The sequence below is a fragment of the Mustela putorius genome, unplaced genomic scaffold (assembly GCF_011764305.1).
Source record: "Mustela putorius furo isolate JIRA1106 unplaced genomic scaffold, ASM1176430v1.1 tig00003845_pilon_pilon_pilon, whole genome shotgun sequence".
Lineage (NCBI taxonomy): Eukaryota > Metazoa > Chordata > Mammalia > Carnivora > Mustelidae > Mustela > Mustela putorius.
In genome coordinates, this window is record NW_025421998.1 from 95,974,149 (window position 1) to 95,984,260 (window position 10,112).

Below are 10,112 nucleotides of genomic sequence, written 5' to 3' on the forward strand. Positions count from 1 at the left end.
GCATAAGACCAAAAAGGGAGCAGAGAAAGGGCATTCTCACTTCCTGTTTCCTGTTCTACAAATCCTATAAATAAGAGAGCAAGGGAGGGGCAGGTATCCTCCAGTGTTTCCATTCAGGGGAAGAGAGATTCCTCCCCTAAAAGGAAACATGAAGAATAGATGACAGATACACTACCTGACTTTTTCAGTATCTGTTTCCCCTGTAGAATATGTCTACTTTCTCTCTTCTGATCCTCCAGAGTTTAAAAGAGAGGCTAGAACAGATGATGTGTTTGAGGACTATGTGTTAAAGAATTGTGAATTTAAACTATATAAAACTACTCACATATTCTATTTTCAAAGTTAATAAAGGGAGACACTGGTACATTTTTCCTGCAGGGAAGCTGACCGTAGGTGTCACAAGCTTTGAAATGTCTATAATGTAGCCTCTGCAATTTGACTTTTAGAATATATCCTGAAAAATGAACACAGACCAAATTTCAGTTTGAAAGAATATTTATATTGATGCTAATAAACCTAAAAGAAATAAGAACCCCAAAGTTTTCAACAGTAAGAAATAAAATAAATTGTAATATAATAAAATCACATTAGTTTCAAATAATGCCTATAAAGTATTACTTTAATACATGAAAATGTTTATTAAATTAAGGGTAAATGATAGTAAAAAATTGTCTCTATAATATGATTCTGATTTTAAAATATGAATTTGAGGATTTAAGTTTTTACAAAGAATAATTGAAATTATTTTTTAAAATATTCTGTTGGATTTGAAACTACAGCCTAATTTGAAGTTCTCAGGTTGTTTCTGGGGACAAGGTGAAGAGAGTGCAAAGGCACAGCAAGCCCCAGTCTACATGGGTTCAAGAGTGTTCCATGACCCAGCTACCTCCCAGGAAGAGCTTCCTAAAAAGAAATATCCAACCAGTGCCCACATGTTCCCATTCCCTGTTACCCTTAGAACCCATTAGAACAGCAGGGGCCAGTGAGCATGTTAACAGGTGAGGAAGGTCTGAGGGAAGTTCATGGCCACAGGAGTTGCCAAATCTGGGAAGATATCATGTTGACAATTCTGTCACACCAGAAAATAAGATAAGCTCCAAGATTTTTCTTGGAGAGAAAATACCCCAAAAATAAAATTAACAGCTATGTTGTCATTGTAATTCATTTTCCCTTCTGAGATTCATTGTTGAGAAAGCTGTAGAAATGTCCGCCTTATATACCTGAATTCAGGATATGTACACGTGTTCATTGCAAGTAGCCAAAGGATTCTTTCTCTTATGCCTGAATTTCAGTATCCATTGTTGATAAAATAGGTGATAAAACTCTCAAATAAAACTGCAAACACTGGAGATGGGAAAAGAGGTTCTGGAAAGAAGCTTGTAGGGAGGATTTGTAGCTGAAAATAGGGGCTTACAAAGTAATAAAGATTCTACAAAATTGAGATTTTATTTAGAAGGCGTTTCAAATCTGAAATAAATAGGTAAAAAAGCATCTGAGGAGGTAAATTGATAAGTAAGCAACACATGAAGAAGAGAGGGCCCTAATTACCTCATATCATGGGCCACGAAGACAAGCAACCTTAGGAAACAAGACTACCTCCTGCTGCATACACTCTGTCAGGGCATCTCTCTTCTAACTACATTAGCAATCAAGATTTGCACCCTTGAAGGGAAGCCAGAGCACTTTAATTCTCCAAAACAACATATCTGTGCATGTGTGTATGTGTGTGTGCATGTGTCTGTGTGTATGCTTTAGTTATAGAACGTAATCATGTATATTATGTTGTAATATATTTTATTTATAATAAATTATACACAGCTCTATCCTGTCATTCCATTGATACAAGGGGAATTTTTTTCTGATTTATATGAGCACACTGAGTTTTTTAGACATATCTAAAATAAATGGCAGAAAATCAATCCAGAGTAATATATTTCCAAATGATCATTCTGTAACATATAGTGATATTTTGAATCTTGATTACCCTAGAGTTCTGACCTTTCTGTTGTGAATGTGGACTTGTCAGTCTCTGCCATAGGAGCATGGGAGGCAACCAGACATGGATCACCGAGGTCACCCTGCTGGGATTCCAAGTCGATCCAGCACTGGAGCTCTTTCTCTTTGGGCTCTTCTGCCTCTTCTATACCCTCACCCTTCTAGGGAATGGAGTCATCCTATTGCTTATCTGTTTAGACTCCAGACTGCACACTCCCATGTACTTCTTCCTCTCTCACCTGGCCATTGTTGACATGTCCTATGCCTCCAACAATGTCCCCAAGATGCTGGCAAATCTTGTGAATCTGAAAAGAACCATATCCTTTGCTCCTTGCATTATGCAGACTTTTTTGTATCTGGCTTTTGCTCACATAGAGTGCTTGATTTTGGTGGTGATGTCCTATGACCGGTTTGTGGCCATCTGCCACCCCCTACATTACACTGTCATCATGAGCTGGAGAACATGCGTGGTCCTCGCTGGCGCTTCCTGGGTGTTTAGCTTCCTCTTGGCCCTGGTCCATTTAATTCTCATCCTGAGGCTGCCCTTCTGTGGGCCTCATGAAATCAACCACTTCTTCTGTGAAATCTTGTCGGTCCTCAAGCTGGCCTGTGCTGACACAAGGCTTAACCAGGTGGTCATCTTTGCAGCCTGTGTGTTTATTTTACTGGGGCCCCTCTGCTTGGTGCTGGTGTCCTACTCACGCATCCTGTTGGCCATCGTGAGGATCCAGTCCGGGGAGGGCCGCAGGAAGGCCTTCTCCACCTGCTCCTCCCACCTCTGTGTGGTGGGGCTCTTCTTTGGCAGCGCCATTGTCATGTACATGGCCCCCAAATCCCGCCACCCTGAGGAACAGCAGAAGATCCTTTCCCTGTTTTATAGCCTTTTCAACCCTATGCTGAACCCACTGATCTACAGCCTGAGGAATGCAGAGGTCAAGGGTGCCCTGAGGAGAGTGCTGTACAAATGGAGGCACATGTGAGGTACAGTGGAAATCAACATGGTGAGGTGCCTTTTGCTCCCCATGAAATATAGTAGGTGGCATTTTTTCACCTTACGCTACAATAAATGCCACATTAAGGTAGAATATTTTAGCCTAAACACACAACCTGAAACCATACAGACTTTAGAAAATAGATGAAAACCTTCAGGACCGTGCATATGCAAAGATTCTTAGAGATGAACCAACAAGCACAAGACAAAAAATTTGAAGAATTGATAAATATTGGGCCTTTTCAAAATTAATCAGTGTGATCATCAAAGTCATTATGAAGAGAGAAGAAATGCAAGTCACAAACTGCTTTGTATTTTTTTAAATGCAATAGTGAGTTGGGTATGGCCACAAAAAGAGACACAGGGAAGTGCCTGGGAAACACAAAGTTTGTTTTCCTCTTAAGTTCTGGAGAAGGAGGCATGTACTTCTTGCAGGGCCATATAGGAAAGATACCAGGGTGGTCAGGAGACAGAAGACAGGGTCAAGGGAAGATTTATATCATTGCCTTCATGAGCATTTCCACAGAAAACACCCAGTAAATTGTTGTATAAGAGCAAGCTGGAGTTCCCATAATGGGTAAATCATTACCATGTACAGACAGGGCATCATGAAGACAATGGGCCAGGAGAATTCTAAAGCTGAGAATTTATGTGATCTTCAAAGCTAGAGTTACCTTACTTCCAATAATCTCCTTTAACTCCATCTGGCTTCACAGGGCACCTGGGTGGCTCAGTCAGTTAGGGGTCTGCCTTAGGCTCAGGTTATGATCCCAGGGTTCTGGGATCAAGCCACTCATCAGGCTCCCTGTTCTGCAAGGAGCCTGCTTCTCCCTCTCCTCCTGTTGCCCCCTTACTTGTCCATGTTCTCTCTCTCTCTCTCTTTCTGTCAAATAAATATATAAAATCTTTAAAAAAAATTAAGTATATCTGGCTTCTCTTCAGCTTTGAACTATAGAGTGCTGTATAATAGTATGTCCTACTGTTTGCCCTTACTTTCTCAAAAACCAACATGCCCAATTTTGACCTTCATACAAGTGGGATGGATTTCCTCTCAGGTCTCCCAAACCCCTGGTATTAAAAAACAATTATAATAAACCATTTTCAAATGCACAGTTTGCAACTGTAAACTTCAAAGTCATGAAATGTTGAATCTCTGATCTCTAAAAGCAAAAAAAAAAAAAGAAAATAAATAAATTCCTTTTGCTTGGAAATGGAGTTTTTAAGCCCTAAATAATATAGTAGATGATCTCTTCAGATATCAAAGCAAATTTCTAAGAAACTGCCTCCAACTATGAGAATAAAGTCAAACAAACAAACAAACAAAATCCAGTCCTTTGTCACCAAATTGTAACTACCAAAGGTGAAAACAATAATGGGGCTTTTCAGTACAACTGCTGAGAAGGGAGGGTTTATGAGGCACTAGCAGCCATGCAGGCAGGATGGTGACGGAGACTCCAGGCCCCACTGAGAGCTTCTTCAAAGAGCAACAAAGCCCATGAAGTTTTTGTTTTATTTGTTTTTGGTTTTTTGTTTGTTTTTTATGTCCAGTGAGCCAGCATATAGTACATCGTAAGTTTTTGTTGTAGTGTTCAGTGATTCATTAGTTGCGTATAACACCCAGTGCCCATCCCCACACATGCCCTCCTTAATATCCATCACCTGGTCACTCAGACCCCTCACCCTCCTCTTCTGTAATCCTCAGTTGGTTTCCTGGAGTCTAGAGTTCTCATAGTTTGTCTCCCTCTCTGATTTCTTCCCACTCAGTTTTCCTCTCCCTTCCCCTGTGGTCCTCAATTCCTTATGTCCACATATGAGTGAAATCATGTAATTATCTTCCTCTGCTTGACTTACTTCAGTTAGCATAATCCCCTCCAGTTCCATACATGTTGATGCAAATGGTGGGTATTCATCCCTTTCTGATGACTGAGTAATATTCCATTGTATATATGTACCACATCTTTATCCATTTGTCTGTTGAAGGGTATCTTATTTCCTTCCACAGTTTGGCTATTGTGGACATTGTTGCTATGAACATTGGGGTGCAGATACCCCCTTCTTTTTTCTACATCCGTATCTTTGGGGTAAATACCTAGTAGTACAATCACTGGGTCATAGGGTAGCTTTGTTTTTAATGTCTTGAGCAAACTTCATACTGTTTTCCAGAGTGGTTGTACCAGTTTGCATTCCCACCAACAGTGCAAGAGGGTTCCCCTTTCTCCACAACCTTGCCAACACTTGTTGCTTCCTGTCTTGTTAATGTTGACCATTCTAACTGTTCTGAAATGATCTCTCTCTCTCTCTCTTTTTCTAAGATTTTATTTATTTATTTTTCAGAGAGAGAGAGGGCACAAGCAGGGGGAGCAGCAGAGGGAGAGGGAGAAGCAAACTCTCACTGAGCAAGAACCCCAAAGTGGGACTCAATCCCAGAACCCTGGGATCATGCCTGAGCTGAAGGCAGATGTTTAAATGACTGAGCCACCCAGGCATCCCAAAGATGATGTCTCATTGTAGTTTTTATTTTAATTTCCCTGATGGTTAGTGATGAACATTTTTTCATGTGTCTATTAGCAATTTGTATGTCTTCTTTGGAGAAGTGTCTTTTCATGTCTTCTGCCCATTTCTTGACTTATTATTTTATTATTTGTTTTTTGGATATTGAGTTTGATAAGTTCTTTATAAATCTTGGATATCAGCCCTTTATCAAAAAATGTTATTTGCAAATACCTTCTGCGATTCCATGGGTTGCCTCATAGTTTTGTTGACTGTTTCCTTTGCTGTGCAAAAGATTTTTATCGTGATCAAGTCCCAAAAGTCAATTTTTGTTTTTGTTTCCCTTGCATTTAAGATGTGCCTTGAAAGAAGTTGTGCCCAGTGTCAAAGAATTTACTGCCTATGTTCTCCTGTAGGATTTTGATGGATTCTTGTCTCACACTGAGGTCCTTCATCCATTTTGTATTTACATTTGTGTATGGTGTAATAGGATGGTCTAGTTTCATTGTTCTGTATATGGTTGTCCAGTTTTCCCAGCACCAGCTGTTGTAGAGACTGTCTTTTTTCCATTGGATGTTCTTCCTTGCTTTGTCAAAGATTAGTTGGCCATAGAGTTGAGGGTCCATTTCTGGGTTCTCTATTCTGTTCCATTGATCTATATGTTTGTTTTTGTGCCAATACCATACTGTCTTGATGACTACAGCTTTGTAATATAGCTTGAAGTCAGACATTGTGATGCTCCCACTTTGGTTTTCTTTTTCAACATTCCCCTGACAGTCCAGAGTCAATTCTTTCCTGATTAAAACTCTTCGAAGTACAGGGATAAAGGGAACATACCTCAATATCATAAAAGCCATCTATGAAAAGCCCACAGTGAATATTATTCCCAATGGGGAAAAACTGAGAGATTTTCTCTTAAGGTCAGGAACAGGAAAAGGATGCCTGATTATTCTTCAATGTAATACTAGAAGTCCTAACTTCAGCAATCAGACAACAAAAAGAAATAAAAGCATTCAAATTGGCAAAGAAGTCAAACTCTCTTTCTTCACAGATGACATGGTACTTTATGTGGAAAACCCAAAAGACTCCAACCCCAAGTTATTAGAACATATACAGCGACTCAGCAATGTGGAAAGTTACAAAATCAATGCACAGAAATCAGTTGTATTTTTGTACACTATCAATGTAATTGAAGAAAGAGGAATTAAGGACTCAGTCCCATTTACAACAGCTCCTAAAGCCGTAAGTATTCTAGGAATAAACCTAACCAAAGAAGTAAATGATCTATACCCTAGAAACTACAGAACACTTATGAAAGAAATGGAGGAAACATAAAGAGATAGAAAAACATTCCTCATGGATTGGGAGAATAAACATCATTAAAATGTCTATCCTGCCTAGAGCAAATTACACATTCAATGCAATCCCTATCAAAGCCCATGGGTTTTCAAGATGTATGAAGGTGATCAGCTGGGAGGAAAAGGAACTACTCTGAATGTCCTCAGTGATATGTAATGATACACAATAAAAACTAGTTTCAGTACAAGCCTTTAAACTGAGATAGGTTTTGTCTTTGACTGATTGGAACTCTGAAATCAGTAAACCATGGCTAATTGTAATGACATCTGTCATCATAATAATCTAGGATATGGACAAGGGCCAAATCTGTTGGGATGTCACAGCAAATACCTCTGTAATTCTTACTGACTTCTGTAATGAAACCTAATGGTACCATGACCATACTCTGCTCTGGGGTGCCATTGGCATGATTGATAAAATTCAACTACCTTACATAAATAAATGGTATGTCCACGCTGACACTGATGAGCAAACATACTGAGATCAAGGTAAAGCCTCCTCAAGGTGTAATACCAAAGGAAAATAGCTGGTCTGGGGAAGTACTTGGGTCGGCTGATATTCAGCTCATTTCTATGCTAAATAGCTCTGTTCAAGGTTATTACAAGGTACAAACAACATAGCTCCAAGGGGAACAAGTAATCAAATAAGTACAGAATGTGAAAATGTATACCATGGCTTTCGAAGACATTGCTATTTCTTTGAATCTATCCCTAGTTTCCACTGGCTCCTCCAGACATGGGGCACATTCATGGTCTTCCTTTATCTATCCTATTCAGTAAAACATTGCTGTCCCTGCTACATAAGTGCTCTTAAAATGTAGATGCTCAGAAAAATACGGTCCTTTTGCTGTAAAAGCACCTAGGCTGAGAACCAGGCGTGTGGACTGTGCCGTAAAAAAGGGTTAACTCAGTTAAATTTGTATAAGTTAGGAATTAAAAGGAACTTTAAAATATTCTAATCCTAACAGTTAGAGTGAGGCACAGAAATGGAAACCATGTCCCTCTGAGTTGGGATTCAGAATTACTTTGATAATTCGGGTTAGGAGTCCTCGAGACACATGTGGCTGATGATGAAGAGCAGAGACAGGATAGCCTGTGTCTGAGGAAAAACATGGGATCCAAATGCTGCTCCTTGGTTAAGAGGAAAGACTGCAGGTGGCAGGATTCCCGAGATGACCCCCTAAGGTACCTTCCCGCCCTTCTTTATTAATCAAGTGTTAATCTGGTCTCTCTGTGGAGACATTTTGCAAGACAGTGAAGAGAGTAGGTATGTTTTACATTTAAAAATATTTATTTATTTGAGATCATGGCAGGGGGAGGAGAAAGAGAGAGCGAATGGTAAGAGAGCATGGAAAGGGCAGAGGGAGGGGTAGCTGGAGTCTCCTTGGCCAACTTGGCACTAAGCAAGAAACCTGACAAGTGGCTGGATCTCACCCCGCTGAGATTACTCCCTGAGCCAAATTCAAGATGCAGACACTTAAACAACCAAGCCACCTGGGCAACCCTGTTTACATTTTGAACAATCTTACATGTTGGCTTAAGCAAGGAGAACTGAATTCTCTATTTCTGCTGCATTCTATCTGATGCAATATCACAGGGGTCATGTTGCCTCTGGAAAACTCCACTGGGCACTCATGACGGAGGAAGGGTGAAGAAGGCAAAAAGTGTAAATAAAATTCTGAAAATAGTTTTGATCATATGGACCCTTTGAGAGATTCTCAGACATTCCCTCCGGTCGCGGGACCACACTTAGAGAACCAATGACTTAGTATATTCAAGCTCAGTCTCCACATTCATAAGATGGTAATGCTGATCAGATTAAACCATGTAGTCAGTATAGAGCATTTGGCACGTTTTCTGAAACAGGACGAGGGCTCAGTAATTGCTGCTTATGAATAGCAGAAACCTTCCTCATTAGTATTTACCAGTCCTTCCTACAGACAGAGATAGTATCTCAGCTTGGGGATCTGTTCTCTCTCAGGTTTCCATAACAGGTTCCATGGGAATCCATTTCTCGTGCACCTGTGATCAATTTGAGAGTTTGGGTACAGTAATTTGTGCTATTTGTCTCACATTTATAACCCTTGAGATAGTTGGAAGTTTGTGTACAAACAGTGTGATGCCAATATCCACCCTGTTTTTTCCCCAGAATTTTCCTCCAAGGACCATTAGACACAACCTTAGGTCTCCCTCAGAGGAAATTCAGGGAATTCCCCCCTCCCAGTCTTAGGAAGAAGATAAATAGATATAATATCATAAGATCATTCTGGGAATTTGAATTCTCAATAGAAACTCAGGAATGTTTTAAATTCATCTGACTCCAAAATAAAAGCTACACTCCTGGGGTTCTTTGAAGAACCTTCAGCAAGTCTGGTGAGTGACTCTGTCTGTATCTGGGACTCAATCCTCTGAAAGCTACCTAGGGAACAGAGCCCTACATCCATTTTAGAAGTATATCTCTCAACTCTGTGGGATTTACTGTAGGTTAAATTTGCTTCTTGTGAGAAAACCCAGGGCTGACATGTCCTTATGTAGAAGAGATTATTAACTTGTGCTGAGAGATGATTCTCAGTAAAGGACAGGTTATGTGGCCAAAAATGACATTCCTGGGTGAACTTCCCTCCTGACTCACACTTTCCTCCTGAACTTCCTTCCTGACTCACACTTTCCTCCTGAATTTCCCACCTGACTCTCTCTCCCCTACCTTGGAGACCATCTGTCCACTGTGTGGTGGGCAGACATCCTTGAATTCCCCTGGCATCTCTCTCATGGTTTCCTCCTAATGTAACTGAGTAGTGATGGGCAGAGCTAGCACAGCTGTCTCAGGGCTATGTGAGGGGCTCAGACAATGAGAAGCCTTATATTCAGCCATTGACTTTGAACATGTTTTCCAAAAGGCCAATTAATGAAAGGACTTTATATATCACGTAGCTTAAAGGGAGGTTTGGGTTTTGGTTTGTTTTTTATTTTTTAAATCTATTTATTGATTTTAGAGACAGAGCAAGCCCAGGGATGGGCTTGATCCTGGTACACCCAGATCATGACATGAACGGAAATCAAGAGATGGTCACCTAACCAACTGAGCCATCCAAGAGCCCAGAAGATCTTGATATCCAGACAAACCTGTCTTAATGGAAAAGAATGTTCTAGTAACATTTACAGTAAATCTTTGCTGAAACACTGTAAAATGTAAGTTTGCCGTATAGTTATCCTTTTTGGAACCATAGCAGTTTTTCACTCTTTTGTGAAGATTTTCAAGCTTAAAAACCACTGAGTTT

General features: G+C 40.2%; 1 protein-coding gene across 1 annotated transcript; it reads left to right on the forward strand.

Annotated features, from left to right (window-relative positions):
* Window positions 1-2,042: 2,042 nt before the first annotated feature.
* On the forward strand, window positions 2,043-2,975 carry LOC101688734 (olfactory receptor 2A14-like). Its single transcript, XM_045089519.1, has one exon. The coding sequence runs from the start codon at window positions 2,043-2,045 to the stop codon at window positions 2,973-2,975; it is 933 nt and encodes a 310-aa protein (XP_044945454.1).
* The last annotated feature ends 7,137 nt before the right edge of the window (window positions 2,976-10,112 follow it).

Coding starts and splice junctions, on each gene's coding strand:
- LOC101688734 (XM_045089519.1), top strand. CDS start 2,043: ATGGGAGGCAACCAGACATGGATCACCGAGGTCACCCTGCTGGGATTC.